Source organism: Salmo salar, chromosome 05 (assembly GCF_965601325.2).
Source record: "Salmo salar chromosome 05, fSalSal1, whole genome shotgun sequence".
In the NCBI taxonomy this organism is placed as follows: Eukaryota; Metazoa; Chordata; class Actinopteri; order Salmoniformes; family Salmonidae; genus Salmo; species Salmo salar.
Window position 1 is genome coordinate 73,291,545 of NC_138295.1, and position 17,834 is coordinate 73,309,378.

General features: G+C 44.2%; 1 protein-coding gene, 1 non-coding gene and 1 pseudogene across 3 annotated transcripts; all 3 read right to left on the reverse strand.

Moving 5' to 3' along the window:
- Positions 1–1,326: 1,326 nt before the first annotated feature.
- Positions 1,327–12,175, reverse strand: LOC106605733 (condensin complex subunit 1-like; annotated as a pseudogene). Its single transcript, XR_014392259.1, has 14 exons — positions 12,136–12,175; positions 11,837–12,009; positions 11,058–11,192; positions 10,887–10,974; positions 10,535–10,538; positions 9,101–9,233; positions 6,964–7,157; positions 6,625–6,766; positions 5,992–6,099; positions 5,781–5,904; positions 5,533–5,688; positions 3,693–3,858; positions 2,082–2,176; positions 1,327–1,718 (listed from the first exon to the last, which is right to left on the reverse strand). The product of XR_014392259.1 is annotated as a condensin complex subunit 1-like (transcript).
- Positions 10,565–10,843, reverse strand: LOC123743267 (small nucleolar RNA U85). Its single transcript, XR_006770075.2, has one exon. It is a non-coding gene; the product is annotated as a small nucleolar RNA U85 (small nucleolar RNA).
- A 1,493-nt stretch (positions 12,176–13,668) lies between the features above and the next one.
- LOC106605735 (inhibitor of growth protein 4) lies at positions 13,669–17,732 on the reverse strand. Its single transcript, XM_014201635.3, has 8 exons — positions 17,630–17,732; positions 17,248–17,319; positions 16,572–16,738; positions 16,362–16,476; positions 15,456–15,570; positions 15,201–15,345; positions 15,001–15,062; positions 13,669–14,017 (listed from the first exon to the last, which is right to left on the reverse strand). Exons 1-8 carry the CDS (start codon positions 17,709–17,711, stop codon positions 13,978–13,980), a joined length of 798 nt encoding a protein of 265 aa, XP_014057110.1. The 5' UTR covers positions 17,712–17,732; the 3' UTR covers positions 13,669–13,977.
- Between the last annotated feature and the right edge of the window lie 102 nt (positions 17,733–17,834).

The window sequence follows — 17,834 nt, forward strand, 5'->3', positions numbered from 1 at the left end:
AGACCAAGAACTATATGTCCACTAGAGGACAACATTGAATTGCTGGGTCTCATGAGGATTTAGGTTAACTGTTGAACAGGTTTAATAACAGGTGGGATTACAGAATATTTAAAACTGGCAGAAATAGGAGAGCATGGAGGAGAGAGAGTGAAGGAGTAAGAACGGTAGCAACCGTGTCTAGCCAAGCTGTGACAATCCAACCTGAACACACACCATTTCACTGACCAAACACACAATGCAAGAGAAGGGCATTCAATACTCCTTGTAATGAGGGCATAAATCTGACTCCACTTGCAAACACACACAGATGACAGAGGTAGTGTGGTTCACACCAAAGGCTTATTAAAAAGTCTTGATTCAGCTACAAAAAGACTGAGTCAAAGTATTTAGTGCTGACTAAAGGAACATTACAAACGATAAAAAGTTACTTAAAGTAAAAACATGATTTAAAAAGATGACAAAACAATGGAACATGTGACAAACTAAAAGCAGAGGAAGAGGGGGTGCAGTGTCGGAGACAAGCACGTCGAGAGGTGCGGGCGATGGGTGTGGTCACTTTAGGTGTCTCGCTCTCTGCCACGACAGCGTCTGATTGGGTAAAAACAAACAAATACCAGTAACATTGACGTGTTCATTTGACAAGCAACAACTAACCAGATTTGTTCCCAACAGTAAATGCTATGAAATTGCAAAGATTAAAACAAATGCCATTTCATTCACTGGGCTCAAATGTATTTTATGACACCATCCTGCGAAGCCAGCACCAACAATCTACTGAGAGCACAGAAAGCATATCAACTGATTCATCATTAATTGAAAAGCACGGCCAACACTAACTAAAACAGACTACTGTTGGAAAGAGCAGATACCTTCTTCCTCTTCGTCACTGCTGAAGGTGATAACAGCTTTCTTAGAGGACCTCCGGGTTGGTTTAGGGGTCACAAAGCTATCGTCATGGCGACTGGATACTGAGGGCTTGGCTTGACCTTTGAGGGGAGAGAAAGAAAATCATGGAAAATAAGCTAAAGTCGATGTAATTGGCAAAAAGAAATACATTCAGGAGGGAAAGAATTCACTGTCTACCAGAAAAGGCACTACACGTGTGTGCGCTCACCTCTCTTGGGCCTGCCACCCCGTCCCTTGTTGGGTAGTGGTGTGTGAGTGGTGGTGTTCTGGCTGGGCCCAGCGCCCTCAGGACGGGTCTTCTCCATCTCAGGGCTCTCTATGTTCTCCAGCCCCTGGGTGTGGACCGCCGTCAGACGCTTCTCAAACAGAGACACGGCCAGGTCACACCACTGACGCTCAGGCCTGGAGAGAGAATTGGGGGGGGGGGGGGGGGGGGGGGGAATTTGATTATTCACTTACAACAAAGTCTTTTAAGAACAGAGGAAGTCTGATCTGACATTTGAAGAAATCATTCTCCACCCATGGTCTCGCTGATTCACTGTCTGTGGCTTAATCTAAAATGCCATTTCTGTGGAGGTCTGTGCTTTGAATGACGAGCCAGAAAGAGGGAGAGTTGGCCCCGAGTTCACTGAACAGACGACCCAGGCCTCGAATACTCCTGAGACAGAGGAACTAATGCCAGCCGTTATGACACGGAGTGGGAAAATAGAAATGAGGAGATAGGAAGGAAGAGCGAGGGGAAGACGGGCTGCTCACTTTGCTGTCCTGAAGCGCTGACACAGCTTCTCCACCAGAGACTCAGTCTGTCTCTCCTTAGTGATGTAGGAAAACAGCGACAAAGAGGGAAACATTAAAATACCACTCACATATTAGCATCCCATTTCCATGTTATTCAGCACAACAGGTTTCAAACCAGAGTCACAATGTGACCCCAGCATGCCAAGTCATCCAGAGTGTGTAAAGCCTGGGAGAGAACACAGTGGGCGACAGACACACAGGTTAAGTAGCCCTCACATTAGTAAAGCCGCCACTCGCGGGTATTTGAGTAACAGAACAATGACTCCCTGCAAGACACACTACACATAGTGAGCGCAGAAGACACTACACTGATCACAACACACAATATACACAGTGAGAGCAGAAGAGGCACACAGCTTAGTGTGGACACCACTCACTTCATGATGGTGTGGAAGTCTTCCTCGTTCATGGCTCTCTCTGGGTCTGACAGTCTGCTGATGATGTCTGGAAGCAGGTTGTAGATGGCATTGTCCTGAGAGGATCCATTACCCTCAGTCTATGTAAAAAGGTCCCCACTACACCAACTCAGATTTACAGTGCATTTAGAACGTATTCAGACCACTTGACTTTAAACACATTTTGTTACGTTACAGCCTCATTCTAAATTTGAGGAAATTGAAAATTAAAATCTACACACTATACCCCATAACGACAAAGCAAAAACAGGTTTAGAAATGTTTGCTAATTAAAAATCACATTTACATAAGTGTTCAGACCCTTTACTCAGTACTTTGTTGAAGCACCTTTGGCAGTGATTACAGCCTCGAGTCTTCTTGGGTATGATGCTACAAGCTTTGCACACCTGTATTTGGGGAGTTTCTCCCATTCTTCTCTGCAGATTCTCTCAAGCTCTGTCAGGTTGGATGGGGAGCGTTGCTGCACAGCTGTTTTCATGTCTCTCTGGAGATGTTTGATTGGGTTCAAGTCCGGCCTCTGGCTGGGCCACAAGGACATTGAGACTTGTCCCGACCAGGTTTTCATCAAGGATCTCCACAAAGCTCTGTTCATCTTTCCCTCTATCCTTACTAGTCTCCCAGTCCCTGCCGCTGACAAATATTCCCACAGCATGATGCTGCCACCATGCTTCACCGTAGGGATGGTGCCAGGTTTCCTCCGGATGTGACGCTTGGCATTCATGCAGAAGAGTTCAACTTGGTTTCAGACCAGAGAATATTTATTTTACATGGTCAGAGTTCTTTAGGTGCCGTTTGGCAAACTCCAAGCAGGCTGTCATGTGCTTTTTACTGAGGAGTGGCTTCCGTCTGGCCACTAGCATAAAGGCCTGATTGGTGAGTGCTGTTTGTCCTTCTGGAAGGTTCTCGTCTCCACAGAAGAACTCTGGAGCTCTGTCAGAGTGACCATCAGGTTCTTGGTCACCTCCCTGACCAAGGTCCTTCTCCCCCGATTGCTCAGTTTGGCCGGGCGGCCAGCTCTAGGAATAGTCTTGGTGGTTCCAATCTTCTTACATTTAAGAATGGAGGCCACTGTGTTCTTGGGGACCTTCAATGCCGCAGACATTTTTTGCTACCCTTCCCTAGATCTGTGCCTCGACACAATCCTGTCTGAGCTCTACGGGCAATTCCTTCGACCTCATGGCTTGGTTTTTGCTCTGACATGCACTGTCAACTGTGGGACTTTATATAGACAGGTGTGTGCCTTTCCAAATCATGTCCAATCAATTGAATTTACCACAGGTGGTCTCCAATCAAGTTGTAGAAAAATCAAGGCTGATCAATGGAAACAGGATGCACCTGAGCTCAATTCAAGTCTCAGCAAAGGGTTTGAATACTTATGTTAATAAGGTGTCTAAAAACCTGTTTTTGCCTTGTCATTATGGAGTAGTGTGTAGATTGGATTAAATAAAAAAAATGTTTTGAATAAGGCTGTAACGTAACAAAATGTGGAAAAAGTCAAGGGGTCTGAATACTTCCCGAAGGCACTGTATACTCCAATCAAATAGAAATGCCTGGAATTAACGCTGTGTGTACCTTGGAGGCGAGCTCACTGAAGAAGTTGAGTGCGAGGCTGGCAATGTGTGTCGGGGGGTCGATGAGCAGCACAGCCACCTCGCTGACCTGTCCTTTGACCTTCAGCACTAGCTGGGTCAGAACAGTCACTACAGTCTGCCTCACCGCCGGGTTCTCGTCACTCAGCCTGGGCAGGGGAGACAGGGACATGTTATATGATGAAGCATTTAAAAATGGCATGTAGATTTCTGCTCTAATCAGGATCAGCTGGAATACTATGAAATAGACAGACTGGCCAATCAATGATATGACAGATTAAGCAATCGATTATCTGGGTGAAAATACGACCAGCCATACATTGGACCTGGAGGCCTCGATGCCAATACCCCTGACTGGCATTAACCATAATCCTCTACAGTCAGTTCAGATGTACGTGTGGGAGGTACAGAGGGCCTCTACTCTGAGGGAGCACTAACACAAAATGACTGCAGTATCTCCCTGGCCTCCGTTGTTCTAAACAGGGGAATTAACTGCATACACTGGGAATGGATGAAGCCAGGTGAAAAAAATATGCAACTTCTCCTCCAGCCGTGGATTAGGATGTTTTCCAGAGGAACCAGACTCACCGGGTGTGTGGTCTGCGATACAGTAGACTGTCATAAGCCATAGCTTCAGTATAATTAACTAGGCATGTAAAACAGTGCATTACCATTAGGGTAAAACAAAATAATCATGTTTAATACCCTTATCAGTCCTCTCCCAGGGAGGGCTGTGTCTTTGAGGAGACCCAACACAATGGAGGTGTGTGGGAGACAATTACTGACCGCTACAAAACACTTACCATTAGGAAAAACATGAGGATTCGTGTTCATAGTGAAAAGCCTGGAAAACACTATTCATCTGAAACACCTCAAATGTAAGAATAACCAAGCATCATAATTAGCACTATACAAAGACAAAAACAGAACTAGTGGAATGATAACGAATTGTAATTAAACGTTCAATGGGGGAGGGGGTATGGCTTCAGTTCATCTCAATGTGGGAAGAACAACCAGCAATCATCATTAAGCTTTCTTCAATTAAGTCCCCATCCTTCCTACAGAGTATAACCTATGGCATCACCTGAAACGATCCCCCTTCTCCCTCCAAGCTACTCATTGTATAATTATACCACCAACAAGTAGTTCTGGACACATTCAGAACCTTCAAGTTGTTCTAGACCTTACAGAAAGTTCAGTTATAACTGTTAAGAGTGCACGAGCGAGCAGCCCATGGTTCCACAGTCCAGAAGAGCGGTTGGAGTTCTGAAGAGTACAGTACACTGTACTGTCGCGCTATAGCAACATCAGAGGTCAGAATGCTAGTGGAGGACATGACAGCATTTTCCAATGCTTCCTATTGTTTTTTCTGTTCTGAACATATGAAAATATGTTTTTCGATCAACTGGTTCAGCAGACAGCAGCAGCAGGACTGGAGCGTCTGAAGGAACAACATTAGCAGACAACCAGACATGGAACAAGCTTGTAGCCCTCAGCCATCCTCATCTAATGGGCATGATTACCTAAATTAAAAAGCCACACAATAGTACACACAGCTGGGTAATTAAATAAAGATCAGCTTGTTTGCTACTTCCATATTCTAAACCATAAAGTTTTATTAGCTGCTAGGTTAATATTTATTCACTGAATGACAGTGGCTTGTGGGGGTGCACACCTGGTACAGAGGCTCTGGGTCCAGGTGTTTGGATTACCTGGTACAGAGGCTCTGGGTCCAGGTGTTTGGATTACCTGGTACAGAGGCTCTGGGTCCAGGTGTTTGGATTACCTGGTACAGAGGCTCTGGGTCCAGGTGTTTGGATTACCTGGTACAGAGGCTCTGGGTCCAGGGCTCCAGGATGTTGGAGAAGCGGACGGTGAGGTCTCCCAGGCCGATGATGGCGTTGCCCCTGACGACGGGCAGAGAGGAACGCTCCAGCACCGTGAACAGGAGACGGATGTGCTCCTCACACACTGACAGAGGAGAGGGGACAGAGGTTGACACAAAGAGAGACCACAGCCACGCAAAGGAAAATTACAGAAAAACAAAAGGTAGTCTGGGGTGTAGACTGACCTGATCATCATGTACTGTGAGAGGGCCAGGCAGGCAGCGGTGGTGAGCTGGGGGTGGCAGTATCTCCCTGGGGAACTACACACCCTCACCAGCAGGGGCAGGAACGAGCACAACAGGTTCTCCTCTGGGGGGGAAGGGATGTGGTTTTCAAGGCAATTAAATCACAACAGGAAAAATTGACTTAGGCTTAGTTTAAAAAAAGTTTTCTTACCAGCCAGAAGCTCAGTCTCACAGATCTTGCTGATCACCTCTGCCTCAGTGTCCTCAGCAGAATCACCCATCAACCCAAGTTCTTCCTCCACAGAACTGTCATTGGCCGCTTGATGTGGGAAACATGGATCATGACAGTTGATTAAGAACTCCCTGTTCATGTCTAGTCTACTGGAAAGTTAGAGCGATTTCATCTAAAGGAGTAATTAGGAAGAAGTTAGCTGTTGTTCTTAGCCCCCTGATGGGAAGAATCATCAAGACCTGTCAATCACTGTGTTGCGTGACCAAAATTAAACTCATCAAGCGTTTCCCAGGGAGAAAAGTCACTGATTGGCAAGACAATCCTACTCACCAGGAGACTCACATGGCCTCTTTACTAATCAACATCCTGTTCTGATAACATTTGGTTTATGAAATGCAATGAGAATCAATATGACACGTATAGTAAAAGCTTCTTAAACCCAAACACAGAACATGTGTATAAACCCAGCAGTCTCATTACCACTAGGAATGCAGTATCCTAATCTCATGATTGACCATTATGTGAATTATTGCCATCATTGGTTTGGGTAAAAATACTGGACATCATAAATTTCGTGTTCTCATTCCATGTCCAGACTGACCTTGGCCTTACAGGAGGGTACCTTCGCCTTCTCCTCCCTCTCTTCAGTCTCTCCTCTGCAGCTCAGAGCTGACGCTGCGCTCCAGGTGGGACACCTGCCAGAACGCCACGCAGCCACACAGAGACAGCAGCTGGGCCAGGGACACGCAGCTCACTGCAGGGACACACATCACTATAACACAGTACTGATCATAAAGTACCAATACAAAATACTGGTCATCATAATACACTACAACACTAGGCACAGTGAAAGAGCACCAGACAACTGGAGAATGTGATCTATTCATACTACTTTGAGAAGTTGTTTTACCAGAGTGCACCAACTTTCTAAATAATCACTCAGTCTCTCACCTTGTTCTCCCTGCTCCTCAGGGTGCTGAGATACACCCAGAAACTGGCTGACATCCTTGTTTGCTAACATCTCCCCGCCCTCCACGATCTGGTCCAATAGCAGGCGAGAGCAGCGCTGGAGGAGGAGGGAGCAGAGCTGGGGACTCAGACAGGAAGTACAGCAGACGGACAGCCTGCTCCTTGAAGCTCTGCCAATGGAGGGTCCACCATCACCACACCTGGGGCGGGACCAGACACACAGTCAGGGGCAAAGACACTACATTCTCCCACTCAAGAGATGATGTGTGTGTACACACACCTTCAGCGATTGCCTGTGTGAGGCAGGTAAAGAGCTGGTGGTCCTAAGGCAGTCTGAATGGAGCTCCTTTGGATTGCTGGGGTGGGACAAATCAACTCAATCACTTTACACACTTTAAACATTCAAACGTCTATAGGGCTGACCCCATTTAGTCACCTGGTAGATTGTTTCGTCTAGGCTGTTGGTCAACAGAGATTTCTTTAGTCGAGCAGTTGCAAATATCTTTCTTTTTTCATGATGCACAAGACGCCCGTCTGATTCCCACCAGTCTCAGTGGACTAACCCATTGCAGATGCCACGGGGAAGGCACAGTACATCACTCTAAGACATGAGCTACTGAAATTGTAAATGGTTAGACAAAAGTGGCTGATGGTGGACTACAGGAAAAGGCGGGCCGAACAGGCCCCCATTAACATCGACGGGGCTGTAGTAGAGCAGGTTGAGAGCTTCAAGTTCCTTGGAGTCCACATCAACAAACTATCATGGTCCAAGACAGTCATGAAGAGGGCACGACAAAACCTTTTCCCCCCTCAGGAGACTGAAAAGATTTGACATGGGACCCCAGATCCTCAAAAAGTTCTACAGCTGCACCATCGAGAGCATCCTGACCGGTTGCATCACCGCCAAGTAGGGAAACAGCTCGGCATCTGACCTTAAGGCGCTACAGAGGGTAGTGCGAACAGCCCAGTACATTACTGGAGCCAAACTTCCTGCCATCCAGGACCTCTACACCAGACAGAGTCAGAGGAAAGCCTATAAAATTGTCAGAGACTCCAGTTACCCAAGTTATAGACTTCTCTCTGCTACCACACGGCAAGCAGTAACGGAGCACCAAGTCTAGGACCAAAAGGCTCCTCAACAGCTTCTACCCCCAAGCCGTTGAATTGGCACCTTTCCCTTCATGTTGCTATGTGCATAATAGCGAAGTTAACCAGCATATTGGTCTTAAGAACCAATGCAGCAGAAGCAGAGTAAAGAGACGAGAAAAAAACCCTTGCCTTCATTTTCTAAGATACCAATTAAGATAACTAATCCATAGCGGAACTATTAAAATGTGCCTGGCATCATAAATCATCCACAGAAATCCTGTTTGTTGCCAGATGGAGTCTTTAATAGCCTACTGATTCCATGAGCACCAAGCCTCACAACTAGAAGGTCAGAAAGCAATTTCACAAATGTGGCTGTTTTTAAATCTTTGCTATGCTGTATTAAAGGCTTCAGATTTTTGTTCAAACAGACTCTGGTATTACAATTTAGCGTTGTTTACACGGTTCCACACAGGCAGAAAACACTAATCTAACAGGACTGGGAAGAGGCGCAGCCATGATGGGTGGGGATAGGTCCACACACTACGGAGCCAGGCCCAACCAATCAGAAAACATTTTCCCCCACAACTAAAAACCAAAATACTGCTCAGCATCCCGCCTCCCCTCAGACGATCCCACAGGTAAAGAAGCTGAATGTGGAGGTCCTGGGCTGGCGTGATTACATATGGTCTGCAGTTGTGAGGCTGGTTGGATGTACTGCCAAATTCTAAAAAACAACTCTGGTGGACATTCCTGCATTCAGCATGCCAATTGCACGCTTACTCAAAACAAGCTTTTTTTGCATATGGACATATTTGTGGATCTTTGATTTTAGCTCATGAAAAAAGGGACCAACATTTGACATGTTTATACTTTTGTTCAGTATCATTGATTTTATCCAAACCCATAGGGTGTGATATACATACACACATTTTTAGAATACACTACTTTAAATTTCAAAAGAACAGGCGACTTTTGGTCAACCAAGTTAGTTTTTATTGTCTGGGACAGCCCTAGACGTGTGGGGTCTTACCCTGACATGGTCAGTGATGTTACAGATGGTGATAACAGAGTCTCTGGCCAGTAGGAAGTCTTCAGTCAACTTCTCTCCCAGAGCCACAGAGCACAGAGTGTCCAGGTTACTGAGGACCACCTCCCTCTCCGCTCTACACAGAGAAATACACAATTACATTGCGCGTTCAGGGTGTAGACTAATCTAAAATGCCACATCTGATACAAGAACGTGCATACAAACATGCTATTACACACAGCAACTTTATTGTGTGGTGCACAAATGAGGTTCCTGGCAGTATGTAAATTCACTGCTATGTCTACACACAAGAGTAGTAAACTAAGCCATTAAAATTATGCCCAGGCTCCAGATTAATCAATCATCTCGTCGGTGCTCGACCCTCCGCAGAACACACACGGTTCCAGTCTATGAGGGATAATGTGTGTAGGAGGGAGAGTTGGAGGATGTGAGGGGAGGATTAAACAGGTTATGAATGCTGCCTGCATGGAAAGAGGCGACACGGTATTGTCCAGTACACTGTGGGTGGACTGCAGATAGTCATCCCCCCCCTCCGGCAGTGACTGTCTTTGAAGGAGACCGAATGTGTGTTTACAACGCTCCTTCATTGAAAACCCTGGCGGTGAGCCCAGATTTATAAGTGGTCGTGACTTCGACTCAATGCAGAGAAGTCAGTGTACTCTGCTGTGCTCCTATTCAGAGACTGAAGACACCAGCATGCTTCAGTTCGGCTAGCCAAATGAGTGTGATTGCATACTCCCGTAAAAAAGACATTCACTTGAACGAGAAAAAAGCACCAATAGTACTGTTTGTCCATTTTGAGATGCCGTAGCCAGTACACTTCCTCAAAATAGTCTGAATTAATCTAAGATAACATCAAAATTAATGACCGATTTCCTGAGTTTATGCTGAGGATATCCTTTTTTTGTTTTTGCATCTAAGATGTTTGCTGAAGTATTTGTCGATGAAAAAATGTGCATGAGAATGGGTCGTCTCTCATTGAATGACAGAATATTGAAGAATCCCTACGGTTGACCAATCACCAACAAAAGGGGTGTAGACTTGCTGCACCCGAACTGAAAAAAAGAAAAACTTAGCGAAGTCGAAAATAAACAACGTCACAAGATGTAATAATATATGCACGTCTTCTGAAGTGGTACGGATGGGAAGCATGCAGGCACCTTAATGAGGTTTAGTGGACAAATTAACCAACACCAGACTTTTGAGACAAAGCCATGCGCCAAAGGTAGGAGTTGCCAATAGGTGCAGACCTAGGAACAGTTTACCATACATCGATAAGGGAATATTGTCATTGGGAGGTTAAGTCCAAAACTTAACTTGGATCAGAGTTTCATATTAAACAAAGATTAAGATCAATGTATTGGTCAATTGCCCACAAGGTCCAACTGAAATGTTTACTTCTGCTTTAAACCCAACCCCTCTGAAAAAGACACATACAGGTGTAGAAGCCCTCAGATTAATAAAAGAAGAGCTCCTGAATATGAAGGAGAGGTGGGTTTCTCCCTGCCTCAGATTAACACACCAGTCACACTGTCAGCACCCTCCCACTATTCTCTATCGTGTTTCTTCAGCGGGAGAAACGTGTGGGTGGGGCCAAGTCACTGTAGGCCGGCCCTTACAGCAGAGCAGCCAATCTCCACTACACTGCCAAGATTACCGGCCAGACGAGAGAGATCCCAACCCTCTTTCAGTTGGCTCGCATTCGCCTTGGTCTCATCATTGGGCATTATATGAAAGATAAATATAAAAGGTGGTGTGTATAATTTACCAGGTGCGTTTTCCTGCAGTCTCTCTCTAAGCTCTCGGAGTTTATCCGTCTCCTTCTCCAGGGGTTTCTTCACGTCAGCACTGCTCAACTACAGATGAAAGAAACAATTGTAATACTCTTTGTCTTACAATTGTGTAACTCACAGTAGTGGTTGTTCGTGCACGCGCACACCTTGCAGCTGTAGGGGTTGTGTGCGATGAAGGCAGCCAGTAGCTGGATGGCACTCTTGACCACATTGATGGATTTGTCAATCAGCCTTCCCACTGCCAAACCCATCACTTCACTGTACCTGTTCAGGGGCAGAGCCTGGGGGGAGAAATCACAGAGGACATGAGGATCGCTCAGTAATCCCAGAGGAAGTGATTCTCTCCTAGTCTCCTTTCCTTCAAAAACGGAATAGTCAGGTTTTTGCTGTAAATAAAAATATTCAAATAATTTCTGCAGGCTTGAGAGAATGACAATCAAATGGGGATCTGATGTTGAGGGACAATTCACTTCAAACTCAAACCAGTACAGGAGTGTTGGTCACTTTACTGATGTTGAGGCCACTGCATAGCTGTCACTAAGATTTCTGAATGCTCTCAGGAAAATGTCATAGCTATAGCAAAGGCCATCAACGAAGAGTTGTGTCTCCTTGCCAACTGAAACATATCCTCTCACACTCAAACACTTTCAGCAGCCTTCGTCCTGCCTTCTCCCATGTCTCTGGGATGGGCAGAGGGTGAGAATGGCTGCTAGTTTACTGTAGGTGGGCCCTTACAGCAGAGCAGCCAATCTTCGCCACTCTGCCAAGATTACCCACAAATCAGGAGGAAGGCAAACACACTCTCAGCCTGATTGGCTCATACTTGCCATTATCTCATCACTGGGCATTAGTGGATGTATTAAATGACTATAGAGCATGCTATGAGACAACATATTCAAATATGACTGGGTGCAGAAGGACCTACCTTACTGGGTGCAGTGATGATACTCTGCCTGTAAGAGTCACTCTCCAGGATTTCTGTGAGCTTGCAAAGGAGGAACACACTCATTTTGACAGCATTGAGCTGCTCCTTGCAGTCCGGGGCAGAGAGTGAGGCGTTGAGGAGGGAGGGCAGGGAGACGGACAGGCCACTCACCACTAACAGAGAAAACAATGAAATACGGATGAGGACTTCGGCTGAATAGTGAGCACTAGCAGGCACTGGTATGCCATCATGTGAATACATTGAAAGACATTTCAACACACACCATAACAAACACTGACCTTGTATGAGTAACTTCATGGTGTCCACTTTCACAGTCATGTCCACTTTATGGCAGTGCCTGTGACATACAATAAAATGCAACATGGGTCAGAATCCGAGAAATTACATCATAGTTGAGGCAGGTTTAAGAAAGAAAAATAAAATAACTTGGGTAAATATAGCTACTCACTGCAGCACAGTGTAACCCGTGTTGAAGTGTTCCAGGATGCACAATAGACCCTGGCTTCTCAGTGCAGCCTTGAAACCCGGAAAATATATAGAATAGTAAGAGTTGAGTTGCTTGGTCAGATTTCAGGATGACAATATTCTAACAATTTTAAGTCTGTAACAAACTACGGGATATTTACTGTTGAGATGGGAGGGCAGTTGTTTAGGGGAGACGACATCCTGAACCACGTACTGGTTAATGCCCCCGGTCTTCACCAGGTCACCCACGCACAAAGAAGTCCCACGACATCACTGTACACAAAAAAAACTTGTTGTAAGCCGAGTGGTTGACATTCTAGGTAACGTTAATCATAGTAAACTACGTTCATTCCATGTAGCTAGCTATAAACGACCCACTCACCCTAACAAACGTGTTCGCTAGTTAATGTATTAGCTAAGTTCGATAGTTTTTTGACCAAGTTATTAGTTGTTTGTATCGATTTCTCCGCGAAATAGCTAACGCTAGTTAGCTACCTTAGTTTGCCACAAGATACCTTTAGCTAACTACGTTAATTTATTTAATATAGCTACAGTATTTAACGTTGTTTTTAGTCAACTTTCTGACTAGCTAAATTTCACAACTAAGAAACTCCAGACATAAATAACGTTAACCAAGTATAACACACTTACCAATATTTGTTGTAGTGCTGCTCAGTCTTAGCCGCAAGTTCGGATCTTTAGAAAGGGTTGAACAGATTGAAACAGCACGGTTCTGCTCTGAAGGGTTTTGAATTTTAACAGCAGCGCGCCAGAGGACTAGGTCATCGGCATCGCTCCCGTCCTCCCACTGACCCTCCTCTTTGGTGAACAAACTACGCCATCTTTCTGCGGATAACTGACGCTACAATGTTAATGATACTTCATTACCGCAAACTCAAATATTGCAATATCAAGTACAGTAAATCCGATAACCTCATGCAATTGTATCTATGCATTGTAGCTATGCTGTTCAGAACCAATCTACTTGATAAAGGACAAGACTGATTTGAGGTAGTAGCTGTATTCAAACTGAAAATACAATTTTCCTCACATGTACCCAGGTGTCAGCTACAGCATTGATGATATTTCCCATATGAAATGCATTCTCTAAACCAGTTCCATCACATTTAAAATGTAAAATGTAGTTCAATCAACTAACTACCAAACAGATAAAAGCGCTAACGTCTTAAATGAACCTTTCAGGCTAAAATGCATTTTTTTAGAGCGCACACAATATAATCTTAAATTATGTAACAAACTTGAATACATTACAATACGTCGATCCACTTCACTCCAGTCAATCACATGTAGTCACACGCATAGTACAGTATTATGGACACTAACTGTCAAATTTTAGTGTTTATTGTTCAGTTACAAAAAAATAGAAACATAAAGATAAAAAAAACCAAAGCAACTCCCGTAACTATCAACTCTCATAACCTTTGAAACACATTTAAATACATCTGTAACCACATATCTCCTTCGCACTGCATTAAATCAAGTAAACAAAAAAAGAAAGCACCAATTGCTCTATGCTAGAAGACCAATAAACAATGTAATACTATCCTGGGGACAGAAAATGTCATGTTACTTTCTCATCACTACTAACGTAGTATCCTGACTCGACAATCGGTTGGCCCCTCTACCTTAAGGGCTTACTTTCTCTTTCTGTCTTGAGAGCAGCGTGGACAATACCTGCAGAGTTAGAAAAAAGGAAATATTCAGTTGTAAACCTTAAAATCCCATCACTATTTCCACTTTGTGAATGGGCATACTCACCGGCCAATTTATTAGATACACCAGCCTGTTCATAAAAATGGATCGCTCCTACAGACAGTGAGTCACGTGGCCATGGCTTGCTATATAAAACAGGCAGACAGGCATTCAGTTACTGTTCGACTGAATGTTAAAATTGGCAAAACGAGTGACCTAAACGATTTTGAGTGTTGTATGATCGTCATTGCTAGGCGCGCCGGAGCCAATATCTCAGAAACGGCTGCCCTCCTGAGCTTTTCACGCACGAGTGTCTACAGTTTACCGAGAATGGTGTGACAAACAAAACATATCCAGTCAGCAGCAGTCCTGTGAGCAAAAACAGAGCGTTGATGAGAGGTCGGAGGAGAAGGGCAAGAATCGTACAAGCTGACAGGTGGGCCCGCAAACAGACAAATAACAGCGCAGTGCAACAGTGCTGTGCAGAACGGCATCTAGGAATGCACAACTTATCGATCCTTGTCACGAATGGGCTATTACAGCAGACGACCAGACTAGGTTCCACTCCTATCAGCTAAAAACAAGAAGAGCGGCTTCAGTGGGCACGCGATCACCAACACCGGACGATTGAGGGGAAAAACATCGCCTGGTCCTACAAATCCCAGTTCCTGTTGCGTCATGCTGTTGGCAGAGTCAGGATTTAGTATAAGCAGCTTAAGTCTATGGACCCATCCAGCCTGGTGTCAACTGCGTACCGCTGTCCAATCTGCAGCAACTGAGTGATGCCATCGCGTCAGCATGGACAAACATCCATTTCTGACTTGTAGAATCCATGCCCCAGAGAATTCAGGCTGTTCTGGAGCCAAAGGGGGGGTCTGACCCTGTACTAGGTGTGTGTATCTAATAAACTGGCCGGTGAGTGTAGTATGTACGGTTAGTCTGTGTAGGTTGGCTGATTCCCTCACCATTTCCCTCTTGGTTTCGTCGTCAGGCCCACGCAGGCAAAGTGGAACCATTCGATGGAACACTGCAAAAACAATCAACACAGGGGTTTGATGAAGTCTGTACACACTGTAGCTTTCAAGAACCAGGATCAACACAACAATATAGGTCAGGTGAGTGCACACACTGGGGGAACTCAGGGGAGGTTTCTGGGGAAACTCACATCTGTGTTGTCACAGCCAATCATCTCTCCATAGGACACCTGGTGACACAGGCAGTAGGTGGGCTCATTGGGGTCCACTGGCATGTCCAGCACGTCAGAGGGATGCACGTTCCCAAAGTTAGCCGCTGGAGCAGTGAACTCCCCCCTGACAATGAGAGAGAATGGTGGGTGAGTACACACACACACACAATTAAGGCCAATGAAGGAGATTGTCTTCAAGGAAGGAAGTGATAGAGTGCACAATAACAAACTTACGGCTGGAGAAGTTTGACTTTCTTCTGTGCACTCTTCGGACTGCCATCTTCATCGGAGCTCTTCACTTTAGACCGAGTTTTAGCCACCTTCTTCTCTTTCAGCCCCCTGGACTCACCTGAAATATCAAAACATAGCTTTAAATATACAGTGAGCTCCAAAACTATTGGGTAAGTGACATTGTTTTTTAAATTATACAATGATTATGGAGTTAAAGTGCAGACAGTCCGCTTTCATTTGAGGGTGTTTTCATCCATATCGGGTGAATTGTTTAGAAATTACAACACTTTTTGTACATAGTCACCCCCATTTTAGGGGACCAAAAGCAGTGGGACAAATTCACCTTTGTGTATTAAAGTAGTAAAACGCTTAGTATTTGGTCCCATATTCCTAGCACGCAATGATTACATCAAGCTTGTGACTGTACAAAGTTATTGGATGCATTTGCTGTTTGTTTTGGTTGTGTTTCTGATCATTTTGTGCCAAATAGAAATTTATGGTAAATGCATTGTCATTTTGGAGTCACTTTTATTGTAAATAAGAATATCATGTTTCTAAACTCTCTACATTAAGGTCGATGCTACCATGATTACGGATAGTCCTGAATGAATTGTGAATAATGATTAGTGAGAAAGTTAGACACACAAATATACCGCCAAGACATGCTAACCTTTCACCATTACAATAACGTCACGATTAATTCAGGACTATTCGTAATCATGGTAGCATCCACGTTAATGTAGAGTGTTTAGAAACATTCTTATTAACAGTAAAAGTGACTCCAAAATGACAATACATTTACCATTATTTGTAATGATTTGATATTTTGAAGTGTGCCAAGATTCTACAAGGCAAACATTCAAGAGAAATAGACCTGCACGTACACACACACACACTTCAAATACATACTTTTCTTTCCCTTACTGGAGGTGGAATCATAGTCTGTGCTCTCTATCTGCTTCTCCTTCAGGTCGGCCTCAAAGCGGGCCAGGTCTGTGTCCAGTCTCCGGATGTGCTTGTCCACCTAGGAAACAACCACTGCACTTTAGGATTCATTTGACTGACCCACACAGGCTCCAATACAAAGGAAGCACAGAGCTCCAAAGTACTACTACTGACCATCTCATAAGTCTGCATGGCCAGTTGCACTTTGTCATCCCCAAACTCCTTGCTTTTGCTGTATGATTGCTGGATCTGCCTCAGAATAGTAAGCTTCTGTTCAGACGAGAGGGTCCTGGCGTTGGATGTGTAATCCTTTGCTAGGGAGTCTATCTGCCCCTTTAGATCTGAGAGAAAGACAGATGGGTTGGGTGAGAAGTTTGGATAAGCAATTTTATTGATGCCACTGGTCTGAGAATATCAGCCTTATGTGATGCGTGTTACTGTGTCACTTTCTTCCACAAAACATTTATTTCTTAATGAAGTATGTGTATCTAGGGCTTTTACAAGTATGAATGGATCTAAGAAATCCCAACAAAGTACTGCTATGTAAAGACGCCTCACAAAATTGTGGTGCAGTTTTTGGTCTATATGACCTGATGATGTTGGAAGATTAGCAGATTTTTGAATGGTAAATTGTTGAGGACCGTGGACATGAATGTTCTTTAGCCCTGGTAATCTGGTTGTTATGGAGGCTAGACAGATTTCATTTGCATAAATTCATCATGGGCAATTCAAATGCACAACTTGTGGGTGGGATGACTGCTACTTTATTATGCATTGTAAACATGGTTCACACATACTCTGCAGAGTAGTGAATTGGTCGGTAACAGTTGTAGTTAGTGTTATTTCTCACCCTCTGTACGTTGATCCAAGTCCCTCATCAAATTGAAGTTCCTCTGCAGTTCAAATGGCAGGTTCTCTATGCCTGTGATGAGAAATTAACAATCATTAACAACTTTTGACTGATTAATATTCATTAATAATACAAACTATTGGTATAACAAATGCATCTTCAATTTGTGATGATACTCTAGCTAGGCTACTGCCTAGCAGGCGAAACGACCGTTGGTGTGGCTTAGCTAGGTAGCTAATGCGGCCTAATTCTCCAAATAAAGCATTCCTTCTTGCAATGCATTGACTAAATATGCAGATAAATTCAAATTGACAGCTAAACTATCGAAAACATTACCCGATTTTTATCTTTAAATCTTTTAAATAATAGAAAATGAACTCACTGTCCAAATAGTGTTCCAAATACATTCCCGCCGCCATCTTGGAAAATGTAAACAACACAACTTCCGGCGAGGACGAGTTCATTGGTTTGATCCGAAATCAAATCTAAATACCGGTGTTTTAATATCAATCGATAATGCATAAGGATATTGTATTTGCACTGTGTCAGAGACTGAATGTAATTGATTAAACGTACTGTTAATGAAA